The sequence below is a fragment of the Vipera berus genome (assembly GCF_964194415.1).
Source record: "Vipera berus genome assembly, chromosome: 12".
Taxonomy (NCBI): Eukaryota; Metazoa; Chordata; class Lepidosauria; order Squamata; family Viperidae; genus Vipera; species Vipera berus.
In genome coordinates, this window is record NC_138215.1 from 16,556,088 (window position 1) to 16,574,146 (window position 18,059).

At 40.6% G+C, this 18,059-nt stretch overlaps 1 protein-coding gene across 1 annotated transcript in view; it reads left to right on the plus strand.

Moving 5' to 3' along the window:
• Positions 1-18,059, plus strand: part of MYO9A (myosin IXA) — a 91,383-nt gene that overhangs the window by 48,459 nt on the left and 24,865 nt on the right. The window contains exons 16-28 of the mRNA XM_081337532.1: positions 1,389-1,409; positions 3,243-3,350; positions 8,824-8,899; positions 9,057-9,197; positions 9,691-9,730; positions 10,993-11,115; positions 12,089-12,169; positions 13,011-13,121; positions 13,484-13,606; positions 13,933-14,082; positions 14,590-14,912; positions 15,039-16,673; positions 17,537-17,624. Coding sequence (XP_081193658.1) covers positions 1,389-1,409; positions 3,243-3,350; positions 8,824-8,899; positions 9,057-9,197; positions 9,691-9,730; positions 10,993-11,115; positions 12,089-12,169; positions 13,011-13,121; positions 13,484-13,606; positions 13,933-14,082; positions 14,590-14,912; positions 15,039-16,673; positions 17,537-17,624 — 3,020 coding nt within the window. The remainder of the gene's footprint in view (positions 1-1,388; positions 1,410-3,242; positions 3,351-8,823; positions 8,900-9,056; positions 9,198-9,690; positions 9,731-10,992; positions 11,116-12,088; positions 12,170-13,010; positions 13,122-13,483; positions 13,607-13,932; positions 14,083-14,589; positions 14,913-15,038; positions 16,674-17,536; positions 17,625-18,059) is intronic.

Sequence of the window (18,059 nt, forward strand, 5' to 3'; positions counted from 1 at the left end):
ATTGTCACATGCACCAAACTAAGGGATGTAAAGTAGCAAAAAAAAGGATATAAGTTTTATGGTAGACTTTTCCCCCTTTCTTATGTTTTTATTTTCCTTTTTTTGGCACTGGCCACAATAAAGTTTGTTGTGGTTTCATCAAATAATTTCAATTTCAATATGAGGACCCAGATTGTTGGGGGCAATTAAGCTGACTTTGTAATAATGCCGCTTGGGGTGTGTGTGAAAGCCCTAATAAGCAGGCATATACATAGAATGAAGGCTACTGCTAAGCTTGTAAGCCGCCCTGAGTCTTCGGAGAAGGGCGGGATATAAATGGAATTAAATAAATTAAAATATAGGGAAAGAGTTCTGATGAATAGATACTATGTTTCATAAGGAAAAAAATATTGGCTGTGCTCTTTAAAATGTGAATTGTCACTTACTAATTGTTATCTTGATCACAGAGGAACTTAGCAGTTATGCTCCTCTCCTGTGGTTTTCTTATGCTAAGAACTTCTTTTTTAAAAAAATCTTTATATATAAAATTTAATACCAAAATATATATTGATGAAAGTGGCTTTAGGAAAGAAAAACAATTTTAGAAAGGAGATGCAAAGAATTCTTATTTCTTTTTTTAATGCTTTCCTTGCCTGCTCCTTTTCCTTTGAAAATTCCTTTCCTTCTAGAATTCATATGTTTGGAACTGGATTTGTAAATTTGACGTTCTATAAGCCTGTGTCGAAATGTAAAGGAATTCTTAATGATATTATGCACGCATCTTCTCCATTGAAAAGAGCCCCTTTGCAGGTTTTGCCCCCTGCAACCAGCAGCTCTTGAAATCTATGGGGTTTTTCTATAGCCTACATAGGAAAAACCTCTCTCCAAAGGCTGGGGGCCTCTGATTTAAGGGGTCTAAGCACAGTTGAGATAGTTTGATTTTAGTTCTTGCACCTGGCCTTCTGATGCGAACGTTCTGTATGCTGTTTTTACTGTACCTTTCTCCTCTTCCCCCTCCTTCAGAAAAGGCATATATCTGGTTTTAGATTGTGTCAATTGCTATATATATTGTCCCAAGGTTAAAAGATTGCCTGCAGGCTTTTTTTAAATTTTCCTCTAAAATCTACCTAAGGTAATGTAGACCACAGATGGGAAGTATCTCATGCCCATGTCTGGTTTTCATGTTAACTGTTGTTGCTGTTCAGTGTGCACCTGTGAAAACAGATTTGGGTTGAAATATTAATATTAATTTGCAATGCTGCTTCTGAAGTACCTGTGTTCTTATGGTGTCCTTTTCCTATTTGTGCATTTGTGGTAAAATCTGAGGATGTAGAATCAGTCATACGTTATTGTCAGCAATGTGCTTAATCCACTGAGTTTGTAAATAATATCATATGTTATATTGGCAGGTCGTGCCTTGATAGCTGAAGGTAATTTTTTCCACATTATTTGCTATTCAGAAAAGCAATCCGTGAAAATCTAACGATAATTTCTCACATAAGAAAGTCAAATTCCAAGATGAATATCCGATGATTAATTCCATAATCACCAACTTTCAAGATTTATAATAATTATAATGTATTTTTAAAAATCACAGGTTTGGACATGATTAGCACCTCTGGGATGTCTGTGGTCTGGGATCATCTTCTTTTTAAATCTTTTTGTCTTGAGCGTTTTGTCTGCCTCACGCTACCAACTATTGTCTTTGGCATTTGGTTTGTCTTTCTCTTCTGGGCTGTTTTTGTGCTGCTCCAATGTTTCTGCCAGTTCAGATCTAAAGACACAACAGCTGGATCTACATCCACACTACACCATAAGTGGCTGTTTCTTCCTTTATTGGGTTATGTATTCTACCCATTATAACAAGGGTCCTCAAACATGGCAACTTTAAGACTTGTGGACTTCAACTCCCAGAATTCCTCAGCCAGCAGGGGTTGAGGACCCCTGCATTATGTGTGAATCTGACTAGTGATTTAACCAAGAAAAAGAAAACTGCTGGAATTGGTTTGATGTGAATTAAAAGAGGGCTATCTTGAAATACATGATCAAGTATGCAGGATGAATTTACAATAATCATGTCAGAGATTGCCAATTTGGTGTTGTGGTTAAAAGTACCAGACTAGAAACCAGGGATCACTTGAGTACTAGTCCTGCCCCTCCCTCTCCCTCTCTCTCCCCTTCCCTCTCCCCCTTTCTCTCCCTCTCCCTCTCCCCGTCTCCCCCTTCTCTCTCTCCCTCTCCCTCCCTCTCTTTCTCCCTCTCTCCCTCTTCCCCCCCCCCCTTCAACATAAATGCCTTCAAAGCTCATAACACGCACAGTACCAGCATTTTTGGAATCCTTTCTGCTGTGCGTGAGAATTATATACTTCAAATTGAAAAGCCAGTCTTATTTTAGCTGCACTGAAAGAATTTCAGTGTGTTTCCCTGGCTACCACTTGATCTACTGCTTCCAGCCCGCATAGCGTCTCCTTTTGAGTCCTACCTGAAGGATTTCTTGCAGATAAGACACGCAGTTAAAATTGGTCTAACACTTTATGTCTCAGTTGCAAAATTTGACATTTCCAGCATAGAATTTATAAGCTCATTGAATATGATTGGTGCAAGTCAAGTATGAGCAGACAATCTGCAATTGGAATTGGTGGGTTTGTGACTAAAAGTTCCATGTGTTAAAGAGCACTGCGGAAATGTATAATGGGTTTCGGGTCACCCAAAATTGATGCATTTATATCTGCTGCTTTAACCCCTTTTAAGCATCAGGATATATGATATACACATATTGGATTAAAACAGTGGCGATATTAACTTTTAACAAAACACACATTGCAATGTGCAGCTCTCTTTCAATGTCATTTATAGCTTATGAAAACTGCCTAGGCAAGGTTAAGCCACTCCAGCTTCAGTGTTACCTTTTCTGTACTTAAATTATACTTGAAAGACTCTAGGGCAGGGCTGTCCAACCTTGACAACGTTAAGACTAGTGGACTTCAACTCCCAGAATTTTGGGAGTTGAAGTCCCCAGATCTTAACATTGCCAAGGTTGGACACCCCTTCTCTAGGGTTTATTTTACATTTCTTCAATAAACGACACACTTTGTCCATTCACCAGAACTGCTTGAAACAGTAAACGGGCAGAATGGACCCGTGAGTTTTGAAACACTCTGTGTCAGTCAGACATTGTCCGCGCTTGTTCTTGACTCTTCTTTGGTTTCTGCTTATGTAATCTTTCTCTTTTTTTTTCCATGTTTTTCTTTTGCTTCCCGAAGGGCATGATGATGCGGTTTTGAAAAATGTGGATAGTTTTAGCTTTCTCCATCACCCAGTTCATCAGAGGAGCTTAGAGATTCTACAGAGATGCAAAGAGGAGAAGTACAGTAAGGCGCCATATACCACCATCTCTCTGACATGACACTCACACACAGCAGGAAATGGAAACCAGGAGCAGTCTGTGTTAGCGAGGACGGGCCATGCTCAGAACGACCTAACACAGCAGACCTTAAATGGTGTGAAATGACAAACCAAGGAGAATTTGGAAGGCAGTTTTAGATTCAAGGATTTTCTAGGCAAGGGGAGCATTAGAGATCAGCTGTTGATGCCCTGAACCATACCTTAATTGCAAACCCATCTGCAGTATTTGAACCATTTGGTCAAAGTAATTATTGATTATTTCCCAGAGTTTCCGGAGATTGGCTCAAAATTCTTGTATAGCAGCAGCCTTTAGAGTAAAAGAAGGAAGATGCTAAAGGAAGAATTTGCTGAAAGGCATTAAATCTGTATATATATATATATATATATATATATATATATATATATATATATATATATATATATATATATATATATATATATATATATATATATATATATATATATATATATATATATATATATATATATATATATATATATACATATGTATGTATATATAATATATATATATATATATATATACATATGTATGTATATAATATATATATATATATATATATATATATATATATATATATATATATATATAGAGAGAGAGAGAGAGAGAGAGAGAGAGAGAATCTTTTAGTAGAATCTGACCATATTTCTCATCCCCCTTTCCCCCCCTTTTATACAATAACATTTACCTAGGATTTAACAGCTTTAGCACAGCTTACGTAAAACCGATAAGCTGTCACAAGAACGCCTTTCATTCTAGAGAATGGCAAAGATGCCCTCGGTCTCCATTTCCTTCTCCTCACTTCTGTATGTTACATAATGAACTAGTCCTGCATGAAAACCAGGCCCCCCCACCTTGCCTTTGTTACTAATGATGGCTGGATTCCTGTTGTGGGAGGAGAAGGGGTCCAGCAGCATGAAACATAACCCCCTCTGCCATAAAAGAGTAGTGCATGGTGTTTCAGGGTATCAGCTACATTGAGAGCCTACCAAAGGGCACCATGGTGCTAACTTGCTCATTAAGCAGCTTTGCATACACCATCGCAAGATGACTTCATTTGAATGACCATCTGCCTCATCGCTGCTCTTCAGAAAGGGGCGACTAGATTTTATATCCAAGATGTATAGGAGATTTCTTTGGTCTATTGGTCAATTGTTCCAGAAAGCCTATTAGTGCTTTCCTTTCCTTCTTTGAATATAAAGGTTTGTAGCAAATGACATATCGCTGTTTATATTAATAAAGAAAATGCCTATCTCTCATGTATATATCTTGAATATCTCCTGCAAAGATGGGTGCTCTGTGTGAAGATGACGTAAATGGTAAGTCTTGATGCAGGAGGATTTCTTCACTTAATTCAAAAACGCATCTGAATAAAACTGCATAAGAATTGGTCTGCTAGTCCCTATAAAAAGTCCATCTAATCCAGCATGGGAGAGCTTGAAGCCAACAACTGGGTTATGGTGTGTGTGGGGGGTTTTTTAATATAAAATAAAATGTAAAGACCCAATTATCATTATGGTAAATAGCTATTGATCAAACTATTCGTGAAAGTAAACCAAGCATCAGAGTTGGTAGCTATTGCCTTATGGTAGAGTAAACCTAGCAAGTTGTACAGTATTTAATCGAAAATGTACTTTGTTTATTGTCCAGGTAAAAAGGTAAAGGTAAAGGTTCCCCCGCACATGTGTGCTAGTCGTTTCCGACTCTAGGGGCTGGTGCTCATCTCCGTTTCAAAGCCGAAGAGCCAGCGCTTGTCCCAGGACGTCTCCGTGGTCATGTGGCCGGCATGACAAACGCCAAAGGCGCACGGAACGCTGTTACCTTCCCACCGTAGTGGTCCCTATTTTTCTACTTGCATTTTTACGTGCTTTCAAACTGCTAGGTTGGCAGAAGCTGGGACGAGCAACAGGCGCTCACTCTGTTACGCGGCACTCGGGATTCGACCTGCCAAACTGCCGACCATCTGATCGACAAGCTTAGCGTCCTAACCCACTGAGCCACCACGTCCCTATTATTGTCCACGTCCCTATTATTGTCCAGGTCTACTCCTAATTAAGCATTGAATTCTAGGGCTCAAGATGGAAACTTCACGCTGTTCAAAATCTTGAAAAGAAAATTATGTTGTCACCCCCATTTATCAGGGTTTTTTTTCCTGAGCCAGAACTTCCTAGTTACCTTAGCTCTAAGTCTTCTCCAGCCTGATGTCCTTCCACCCTATTCCCCATCATTTTGACCATACTGTAGGTTTTAGTTCTGCAGGCTTGGAGGGAAGAGAGCTGCTGGGAGGGAACCAATTTAGAGACTTCTTCCGTTGCTTTTTACTTATGCTGATTCTACAGCATCCTTTTTTGAGGTCAAGCAACCAAAATTCTATACTTATGTATGACAGTATTAAAATATTGTCCGGCTGACTCTGTTTTTCTACTTACACTGAGGTTCAGTGATTTTGATACAATACTCAAGTTTTCTAAAGCTTACTGTGACCATTGCATTTTTCTGTTAAGTAAAACTACCGGTATCTGTTTTCTGCCAAGCTATGAAATTTCCAGTTTTACTTCCTAGATTACAGAAAATTGGCTTTCCATGTGGGTAAATGCATAATGAAATAAATTATGATTGGCATAATCTGAGAAGTTGCTACTCTTTGTTCCTCTGAATATACCTATGACTTGCTTAGGCTTTTGCTACTTTGGAACAATCACATGTCTTCTGCAGACTTAGCTGTATCGTTACCAATTTCAGATCAGATGAATCCAGCGTAGATATTTGCAGAGTTCTTCCTTTTTGTTTTGTCCATCTAATCTCTTCTGGCTCTCTGTTAATAGACACAGATTGATAAGAGAATTTGTCCCTTAACTCCTGATTTTGGATTTTCTTACAGCCTGTTAGTAATCTCCTTCATTAAAGTGTGCATGAACTATATTATTCATGCATTAGATCAGGGATCCCCATCATGCGGACTGCAGCCCACTAGTGGGCCATGAGCTGTTGGCAACCAGGCTGCAGAAATGGGTGAGCACATGCACGCACATCCCCATTTGCACCAGCAGTGAGCAAACACATGCACACATGCTCCATTTGCATGAGAGGCTGGCACGCCTGCACGTTGCTCACGCAAATGGAGCTGCACGTGTGCGTGCGCTTGCCGGCCACTCTCATGGAACAATATCCCTGTCTTTCCCCCCACCATCGGTCCACAAAGCCAGAAAGGCTGGGGAACTCTGCATTAGATCATACATGTTGGTTTAAAGGCTACAAAGGAAAAGTGAATTAATTTTAAGGTGTGGAAGTGACTACTTCCTAAGAAAATTAGGAATTACAGTTTTACTATGTTGGTTTACTTAGATGAGTACAATAAGATGTAAACCTAATTTCATGTAATAATACGTTTTTGATTATCACAGACAGATTTATAACTTTTCAGTTGGAATTGTTACTAATGAAAAGCTTGAGTCAGAGAAAACAGTTACAGCTCTGTCTCCATGTTTTATTTTGCTCTTCTTCTCCAGATCTTTGTAGTCAAAAATAAGCAGTAATATTTGGCTGGGGGGAAAAATTCATTTTCCTGTCCCATTTTGCATATTAGCTTAGCTTGGCTAAGGCAAAAAAAAAGCTGTATGAAGTTCATTGATTCTCAAAACTACAATCTACTTTTTAATATCAGGAAACCCATATAGCAACAAAACCTGAAAATAACAATTGTTATTGGAGAGAGAGAGTTCTCTAAGCATGTAATTCATAGAAGAGTAAATTAGTGGCACTGCTACAACAATTGTTGTCTAGAAATCTTTATAGCAACTGTGTCTTTTCCCAAATGCTCGGCAGCTATTATATGATCCCTTGAAAACACAGTTACTTACAGACAGAGTCTATGTTAGCCCTCTGTAAACACCTTTATGGAATGTTTATTTTCTTTTTATATTTATATGTAGTATAAATATCTATCTCCCTTTTTCTCTTCCCCTTTTTTCTCCCTGTACTGTTTACCTTTTCTTTTTTTAATATTTGTCATACTTTGTATTAGCTTTTTATCTTTGTATGTTGAAACTTCAATTAAAAGGATTATTTTAAAAAGAAAGTGAAATTCTGTTCAGCCTGTGAACTAGACTAGTACCACAGTTAATAAGAAGGCTTTCTTAAAATCATGAAATGAATTCACGTTGGAGGTGAAATTAGAAGCTTGTGGTTTTGTGGTCAGAGGAACAATTACCAAACACATTCAGATTGGTAGTGTAAGCTTTCAGATTATAAAAAAGCATTAGCCATTGTAAAGCACAGAGTACAATATTTTTAGACCAAGGACAAAGGCTTTTAGACTGGAATAAGTGCAATCTTTTATCGGTTATTGATCAAGCAGATCTCCATAGAGATTTTGCTTCAGGCATAAATGGAGAGACCAAAAATAGCAGAACATACTTGTTAGGCTCTGGTTGCTAAAGCCAGGCACCAGCTATGAATCATAGCATATTTTTAAAAAAATTCCTGTTATTCGTAGCAGTCAGAGGCTTCATTTTGCAAAAGGTTATTATGGCCATATGGTCTGTATTTCCCAGATGATTAACAAATAATGGGGAGAGTGAAACAATTTTCAGATATTCTGAACCCGGTTAGGAACTTTTTAAAAATAAATTCTAACTTGTATCTGTAGCACAGAATGCAGTATTGCAGGCTAATTCTGCCCACTGCCAGGAGTTGGATCCTGACCGGCTCCCGGTTGACTCAGCCTTCCATTCTTCTGAGGTTGGTAAAATGAGGACCCAGATTGTTGGGTGCAATATACTGACTTTGTAAACCACTTAGGGAGGGGCTGTAAAGCACGATGAAGTGGTATATAAGTCCAAGTGTTATTGCTATTGCTATCTTATCCCAAACTGAAGAAGCTTCTTGGATGTGAAGCGAAACGTTTTCAAGCAAAAACAAAGAAAGTCCAGGTGCCTTTTGAAAAAACACCTTTGGGGATAATGACTGAATGACTGAAAATCCCCATCAAAACTTTCATTTTAATTATGATAGGCAATGATTTTAATGCCAGGCAACTTGACTGACAAAATGCCCTTGGTTTTGTTTGTGTTTTTTTTGTTGTTTTTTTTTGTTGTTGTTGTTTTGCCCCTGAAAAAAAGAGATGCATTTGTATTGAACAAGTTAAAATATGGCTGGTATGTGGAATTACAAGTCGGGTTGTTGCTTTTTTTTTTATGGCAACCGATTGGAAAATGGTTTCCCTTATTTTTAGAAGCCTGTCAAATATATCACTTCACCTCACACCATATTAAAATCCTTTTGTCTCCCTCTTCCCAGCATGTTCCATTTTTAGCCTACATTGCAACAGTCCTTTTCAAATGTGACCCAGTGAATTTCCTTCGTGCAAAATGGAAGGTTACATTTTTTTTATTCTTACTCTTATTGATGTGCTGCTACAGGTATTGCTCGGAAGCGGCCGAGAACCCCACTGTCCGACCTGCAAGGAGTTAACACTATTAACGAGAAAAGTCAGCGGTAAGTGGATCCGTCAGACAGCTGAAGAAAAAGCTCTGCTATGAAGCTAGGGCTGTCTGATGGGTTTCTCCTTTTTTAAAAAATAGCTGACATTTTTCTTCCCCCTTCTCGGTGAAAAGTAAAAAAAGTAAAAGTGTACGACTTCCATACCTTGCAGCGATGCCTACGGAGTGTGGAATAGCAGGATGGGCCTCAGACAGAACCGATTCTCCAGCCACAGCAGCTTCCTTGACAAAGACGGGATATTTGTGAATTCGACTAACAGCAAGCTTCTGGAGCGTGCCCACGGCATTCTCATGTTAGTGAACATTTGTATCTATTCCAAAGGTGGCTTGGATAACCGTGGATACGATGGGGACCGGTGAGGGTTAAAAAAAAAAAAGTTGGTCCTGAGTACAGGCTGTCCTCGGCTTGCGACCACAATCGAGCCCAAGGCTTATGTTGCTAAGCGAGACGTTTGTTAAGTGAGTTTTGCCCCATTTTACAACCTTTCTTGCCACAGTTGTTAAGGGGGCCACTGGAGTGGTTAAGGGAATCTGGCTTCCCCATTGACATTGTTTAGTCAGAAGGTCGCAAAAGCCGATCCCGGGATGGCGCGACCGTCATAAATGTGAACTAGTTGCCAAGCGCCTGAATCTTGGATCGTGTGAGTATGGGGATGCTGCAGTGGTCATGAAAAACGGTCATAAGTCACTGTTTTCAGTGTTGTTGTAACTTTTCAACAGTCACTAATACCTGTTTACAGATTAACCGTGTAATCCTGCTTTGTATTTGGTTCTTATCTTCCGTAGGCGGAACAAGAACGTTAAAGTCAAGTCCAGCCTACCAAAGGTGAGAGAATTCAATTACTTCAGTGGTTCCCAACCTTCTCTACACCCCTAGAACACTTCTGGTATATTCTCGCACCCCTTAACAAAATCTCAAAATAACAGCAATGAATTACGCATGTTGTTAGTTGTGAAGTTCTGTCCGACCCATTGCGACCCCACAGACAATGTTCCTCCAGGCCTTCCTGTCCTCTACCATCTTCTGGAGTCCATTTAGGCTCACGCCTGCTGCTTCAGTGACTCCATCCAGCCACCTCATTCTCTGTCGTCCCCTTCTTCTCTTGCCCTCAACCTTTCCCAGCATTAGGCTCTTCTCCAGGGAGTCCTTCCTTCTCATTAGGTGGCCAAAGTATTTGAATTTCAACTTCAGGATCTGGCCTTCTAAAGAGCAGTCAGAGTTGATCTCCTCTAGGACTGGCCAGTTTGATCGCCTTGCAGTCCAAGGGACTTGCAGGAGTCTTCTCCAGCACCATAGTTCAAAGGCCTCAATTCTTTGGCACTCAGCCTTTCTTATGGTCCAACTTTCACAGCCATACATTGCAACTGGGATATACATTCTAATTTTGAAACTTCTAAGCCCAGGTTTTCACACCCTCTGGAATATCTCGCACCCCCAGTTGGGAACCCCTGAATTACTTGGCTGTAAGCACTGCTAATGGATCAAGTTAAGAGCCACATCAGGCATGATAGCCTTTCCCCACGTGATATAAAAAAATTGCAAGCCCTGCACACAAATACTTATTCAAAATGTTGCATACAGATCATCTACTCATTTGCTTACAGGATATCATCCATAATGTAACTCCATCCAAAAAGAGTGGATGTAACAATCTGAGGACCCAGATTGTTGGGGGCAATTAAGCTGACTTTGTAATAATGCCGCTTGGGGGGGGTGTGTGAAAGCCCTAATAAGCAGGCATATACATAGAATGAAGGCTACTGCTAAGCTTGTAAGCCGCCCTGAGTCTTCGGAGAAGGGCGGGATATAAATGGAATAAAAATAAAAATAAAATAAATAACAAGTCTGCATGCATCCATACGTGCATCCATAAGTAATTTGTGGAACATGGCAGAAATACGGCAACCTATTACCAATTATATGATAAATCCTATGCTGGTTAACCTTCTTTGGGATCCAGGGCAAAAAGCTGGGATGGAAGTTTGTTTGTAGCCTACATTCAGACGTATGCCTGTCTGAAGGTTATCTCTTGCACTGGTTTATGCTGAGAGCTTCTCCCAAATTTTTCTGCTTCTCTGCTTCCTCAGAACTTGCTGGAGGTGAAATCCCTGAAGCATCTGACAAACCTGACTCTCCATGACCGTATCACAAAGTCTCTTCTCCATCTTCACAAGAAGAAGAAACCGCCAAGCATCAGTGCCCAGTTCCAGGTTACTTCCTTGCAGTTGTTTGGTTAAGAAGTATACATTCAGGGAAGAAAAAAAACAAACCCACATGTCAGTCAAAGGTTTTCAAGCTGTGGATTCTGTTGGTTAGGAAAAGAAACGCTCGGAAACAGCTGATCAAGAGGCAAAGCTCTAGAGATTTGTTTTGTTTTGTTTTTTTAAAAAAAATAGGTTTTTAAGGGGGGGAAAACCCCTCTTGTTTTCCATGGAACCCATCAGTTGTCATGGAACCTGTTAAGTTAGAAAAACCCTGGGAGGCTCTACTTTCAGGAAAAAGGAAGGTTATTTTGGGCTGGTTCAGTGGGAGGAGGGAATCTTCACATGCTGGCCTAGATAATGGCACCAAGCCGGCTCGCTCTCTACACTAACGAAAGCTTATAGTTAAGCGTGAACAAATTTCAGCGCCTCCGTTGAATCCGCCCTCTTTTCTGCACTGTGAGCACAGCAGCTGCTGCTAGATGGTTTTATTGGGATATCTGCTTCTGTTCTCAACAAAGCCTAAATCGTGATTGCAAAAGTTTACTGCAAAACTGATTGCAGAAGTTCCTAAGAAGAGACTGGGCAACGATTTGTCTGATTTGGTATAGGGTTTCCTGCCTGGGCAGGGGGTTGGACTAGAAGACCTCCAAATTCCCTTCCAACTCTATATTATTATTATAAAACTTTTATTCATAAAACATGAAACTCAGTCAACTGAACACTCAAATTGACTGGCACTAATGGTTGACACAGGTTGCTGCCAGCATCCTAGGTATCAACCAGGTATCTCCTTAAAATGTAAGATGTTCCGAGTAGCACAGTTTTTTGTAGCTTTGCTGGAGTTATTGCAGGAAGCTGCAATTTCTTGATGTATTTTGCGAAGTTTTTGGACATAGTTCAATATTATTATTATTATCATCATCATCATCACCACCACCATCAGCAGCAGCAGTAGCCAATGTTATGTTTTGTTCTCCAGGCATCACTTACCAAGTTGATGGAGACTTTGGGGCAGGCCGAGCCCTATTTTGTCAAATGCATTCGCTCCAACGCGGAGAAGGTAAACCTTTCCCCAACGCCGAATGATTTGCAGCTGAAAGATAGTCAGCCTGCAATTTGTCACATAGCTAAAGATTACCGAAAGTAGAATAAGACGCCCTCCCTAAGACCAATCATAACACAAAGGCAGGTTAAAATAGCAAATATCAAAATGAGATACCAGATCTTTTAAGTCAGCGCAGATAGTAATGTAGAAAAGTTAACTTTAAAATTTTTGATATGCATTTAGTGAATCAATCTGCAGACTGAATAATTTTGGTGGATGTATAAAACATTCCCCTGTTATCTGCTGGATGAAAACATATTATGGGAGCAATATTAATGTGGAATGTTTATGATTTTTTTTCCTTCCAATTTGGCTCTTGGCTAGAACTGTGAGTGCAGAGTTTATAGATGTGAGGTTATCTGGCTGTGACAAATTATGAGTGGAACAGATTGTTAGGCTCTAAACCAGGGGTGTGAAAGTTCCGACCTGTTCAGTGACTATTAGGCGTATCATGACACAATATTCCTGATTTCATCAGCAATACTATTAACTTCCTGTTGCCTTTTTGTTGCTAAATATGGCACAGGATTAACATCTGCATTGATGTTGACACTAAGATAGGCATTAAGCCAAGCTTGTAGATAATCGCATATTCTGTTTGAGACTGATTCAGTTTCTTGTCCGCAGTGATGTGGACAAAACTGTATATTACTGTTAGACTTAAAAAGTGGGACGATTTGCTACTTTGTGACAGTGTGTTGGCTCCATTTAAAAACACGGAAACTTGGAAATGAGTTATCATGCACAACTGGTTCTGTAGGCGAGTTGGCTCAAATTGTGTATTTTGCTTTTTCAGCTGCCCTTGAGGTTCAATGATAACTTGGTGCTTAGACAGCTGCGTTACACAGGAATGCTTGAGACAGTGCACATCCGACAATCAGGATATAGCTGTAAATATTCTTTCCAGGTGAGATTATTCTTTCTTGATTCTCTGAAAGGTTATGGTGAGAGTATAAAGAGCCTGAAAGCAGATGAGTTGGCTGGGTTTTGTTTAATTGGTTTTATTAAAAAAATAAAAATAAATGCCAGGTTGTTGCTGGAGCTATTTGTAAATCCAAATCTATTTCCGAATTGACAGAGTTGTGCATGGCAGTATTTCTTGTCAGCTGCCTCAGCCTGTTTGTATTTCTTCAAGATCCAAGTGACAATCTTTAAGGTTTAGGTATTGAAAAGTTTATATACAATTTGCTAACATGACTTTCTTTTATGTTTGACACATGAAGAGTTTATAAATGTAACAATATGGTGATGATGTGTCTAAATTGCCAGGATTTTGTAGACCACTTCCACGTACTTCTCCCACGAGGCACTGCCCCATCTAAGCAGAATATTGACAGCTTCTTCAGAAAGACAAACACCAACTCAGATAGTTACCAAGTTGGGCGAACGATGGTAAGGTCCAACAACTGTTTCTAGACACCTTTCAAAAGGGGGATTTTGTGATGTTCTTTCCTCACATGTCCTTAAAAAAAAAGTCCCGTGGACTGAGGTAACTTCTACAACTTGGATTTCAAAGATCCTATTTGTTTATCCTTATATCTGAGGGATGATTAGAACTTAATTAATCTCTTTGTGAAAAAACAAAAACTGGAAGAATCTATGTGGTTCTTTCAACACATGCACAGTTGCAGATATTTTACTGGAAAAAAAAACCACATATGTCTGTCAGGTTGCTAATAGCAAAGGGAATGACATTAATTGTGATAATTATCCATCAGGTGTTCATGAAGGAACAGGGACGACAGCTTTTGCAAGGACTGTTGCACGAGGAAGTCTTGCAAAGGATTATCTTATTGCAAAGCTGGTTCCGGACAATGCTGTACAGAAGGCAATTCCTGAGCATGAGGCAGGCTGCCGTGCTCGTACAGGTGGGGGTCACTTGTATGTTGTTTTTAAATTTAAACCTTGAGGATGTTTACCTTACTCTCAACATAGATATTGTTGCCTTTACACAACACAGTTAAGCTAGTTATTGAATTTATCCTTTTTCTGGATTCATATGATGCATCAAACCTTAAGCCAGCTTTCTTTAGAACTGGAGGGGTTTATTCAATGTATCCATAACCACGTGCAAGAAAATTACTGACTATTCTTCAATTGACTATTTTTCTTCATCCTCCCTGCCAGTTCAAAATTCTTGTATGGATTGGTATATACTTCTGTCTGCATTAAAACACAGCGCTTTAAAATGCTTGTAACCAGTAAACGTAAACTTTTTTGTAACGAATTGGAGTATCATAATATTAAAAATTAGTACTTAAGGGTTAGAAATATCTTACCCAGAACTATTCCAGCTAACGGCTTCGGATAAAAACTCATCGTTGTGTCAATAAAGTATTTCTTTTTTTTCTTTTTTTTTGTAATTCCCTGGGCAGCATTCTTGGCGTCGTTATCAGAAAAGAAAGCAAGCTGAAACAGAGGAAGAATCTCTGCACAATTCAGCCTTTTTAGAGCAAGCGGCTGTGGTCCTTCAGGCATACTGGCGAGGCTACATGGCACGGCGAAGATTCCAGCAGATGCGGATTGCAGGCTTCCTTATCCAGAGCTCTTGGAAGGACTGCTTAAGACGTCGGCACGCGGCAGCAACATCTATCCAGGCGCACTGGCGGAGCTACCGCACGAGGACTCTCTACAGGGCCAAAAGGAACAAAATCATTTTGTTGCAAGCAGCCTATAGAGGCTACAAAGCCCGGCAGAGGTAAGGCATGCGGTGTTTAGGAAAGGACACGTGTGTCTAAAACAAAAGAAGACCTTGAGAATTATTGGGACTAAATGGGCGATCATCATAACTGAGCTCTTTCTCTATCTATCCTTCTTTAAACAGGTTTACCACATTAAAAGAGCAGCGACTGAGTGAAGCCTCGCTAAAGAATAGGCTAACAAGTAAAGATAATAAACTAATGCTAGGCCATAGCTCGGATATTAAGGATTCAGAGTCTTCTGAATGGAAAGAGAATTCATTTCAAAATAGAGTGAAAGCCGCAAAAGACTCTAAATCGGTGACGGACAATGGAATCGATCCGTCAGATTCTTTACACAAACATCATGAGAGGGCCAACAGCCAGAGCGGGATGAGCATGGAAGAAGAAGTTCTTGTAAGAGAAAGACCAAAGTCCCTGGAAGACCTCAACCAAAAAAAAGGAGTTCGTGCAAAGCGAGAGAGCCGGCGGATGCGCGAACTGGAGCAAGCCATTTTTAGTTTGGAGCTGCTGAAGGTTCGATCCACTAGTGGAACGTCTCCCTCGGAGGAGCATCAGTTGTCCCCTGAGCTTGTTTTCGAAGGGGTGCCGTCTCCTCGAAGAACTCCGAGGAGTAAAAGCTCTCAGGGAAGTCTCGAGAAGCTAAGCTGGGACCCCTTCTCATCTCAGGATCACAATGTAAATCTCAGAGAATCACTACACGATAGCCCAAAATTTGATGATGATGATGATGATGATGAAGATGAAGATGACAAAGACATCTCCAAATTTGCTGCTGCTACTGCTGCTGCTGCTACTATCAATAAAAATGTGTCGGAGAGAAAGAGGTCAATCTCAAGTTCCGAATTGCCTGACTGCCTGGCTGCTAAAGAGCGGCCAGTTTGTGACCCTTATGACATTGTCTCCAACATGCATACAAGAGTCCCATTGATTTCCAGTAGTTTGCCTACATTTTATCTTCCGCCACAGGACAAGTTGAAAGTTGGCCATTCAGTGAGGGACAATAACCTAAGAAACAAACAGATGGAAATGGGGAGCAGTTTTTTTTTCCCAGACGCCCCAAAAAATCCTCAACTGCAAAGGGCCACACAGAGTACAGCTTTACACGAAGACAGCCGAATGTCCGGCAGTGGAGAATGCCCAGCTGTTCCAGCTACAGGAGTGCATCTCTCGGATGGGGTTATCGAAAAGCTGGAGAAGTTAAACGTTGAGAAAGAAGAACGCCAGAAACGGAAGCAGATGCAGAACGAAAAAGAGATGATGGAGCAAATACGAAGGCAGACAGAAATTTTGGGGAAGCAGCAGAAAGTTTTTGAAGAGCTTCAGAGACAAGAGAACGAACAGAACAGGATTCGGGACTCCTGCCATGGAACCCCTCTCACCTCACCTAAGAAAATGGTTCTTGGTTCTCCTCCAGTCAAGGGAGAACTAAGACTTGCAACAAGTGCAGAAACCACCCCATCGGTGAACCTTAACTCTCCTACTGGCCCCCAAAAGGGAAGCCCCCCTATTTGCCAGACGGCACTGAAGGAGAAGGCCATCCCCACGATCCCAGACAAAAAGGAAGAAGGTCTGACGCCGGTCACCCTGGAATCTGTTGGAACCGATTGGTTGAATTTGGGTGCCGAGTCTCAGGAAAGGGTCAGCAATCTACCTGCGAGGGAGAAGCGGTTCCGATTGCCTCGAATTCCTAGCCAGGGCAAGGAAAGCAGAGTTGGTTCCATTTTCTTTACGCCAAAGGATACTCATTTGGGCAACACGTGAGTACGATAATGGATGCTTGTATGTTACACTTTCATAAAACTGCTACTTGGATCTTCCTTGAAAATGGCAGCCTTAGAAGAAAACCGAGGGAGAAGGAGAGTAGCAGGCAGACATGGCTGTAAAACTCTCTCTCTCTCTCTCTCTCTCTCTCTCTCTCTCTCTCTCTCTCTCTCCCTCCCTCCCTCCCTCCCTCCCTCCCTCCCTCCCTCCCTCCCTCTCCCTCCACACATGATAGAGGAGAGTATTTGTAGTTCAGGGTAGAAATGAGAGGTCCTTGGTGCTCTCTGAGCTTGGTGGTTTTCTTGCAGACATTTTGTTACCAATCTAGGTAACATCATCAGTGCTAGGGTGTACGTAGTTTGGGTAATGAAAAGTCTGCAGAAACAACCAACCAACCTCAAGAGAGCACCGAGGACCCCTCGTATTTATGTCAGTCCCGAGGTTCAGATCCTGGGTCTCTTCCTCTTGTCTTTTCAAGTTAACGGATCTTCGGCTACTCTTTTCATGGCCTTGAATCTCTCTCCCATCCATCCAACGTTTACAAAATAGGGACTCCCCACTTTGCTGGCTTCAAACCTTACAAACAGAAATATATAGATAAGAATATCAATTGAATTCTCAGTAAAAGACATGCAAGCTATGTGTGCAATGTCTGATTCCTTTAGACTCCACACATTTAACGTCCATACTCTAGATGACTGAACTAAATAGCAATAAAATCACAAGGCACTACCTTTGCTGTTCTACGGAAACCCAATACAGTAGCTTTATAGGAAGTTGGTCACTGCTTTCCCATGCTAATGAGTTTGGGCTATGTATGGTCTACTGCAAGTAAGTTTGCAATTGTTTTGTTTTTTAGTTTTAATAAAGGATCTTCAGCACCTCTGCTTCTTCCAAAAGAAGAACAGAAAAAGCCTCTGAAACTTTCCAGAACAGACAGAGTAGAGGTAAGAAATGTGTGTTTTTTTCCCCAGCAGTAAATCAACTTATTTCTCCCAGCTATCTCCCCAAACCATCAATCCTGTTAGCATGCAGTGATCTGTAGGAAGGAATACAGGGTCTTGTCAGCTGGAAAGCAAATGTAAGATTAAAGAGTGCCATTATATCACAGTATTTATTTTTTTGAATTTTTGACCTAGTTTTTAATATGGTAGCAAACCTGTTTCTCAGCTGTACACTTCAGATTGTCAGCAGGGGCTCCCGTAATTGCGTGTTGAAACAAGCATTGCATATAGGAAACAAGGAAGAATCTAGTGACTAGTCGCAGATTTCCTCTCTGGCATCAGATTATCTAGATTTTTGTGCCAGGGGAATCTCCCCTTGCATTTTAAGCTGCAACTCAGCCACACTTCGCTGAGAACCAGGGCCATGTTCTGTCTGAA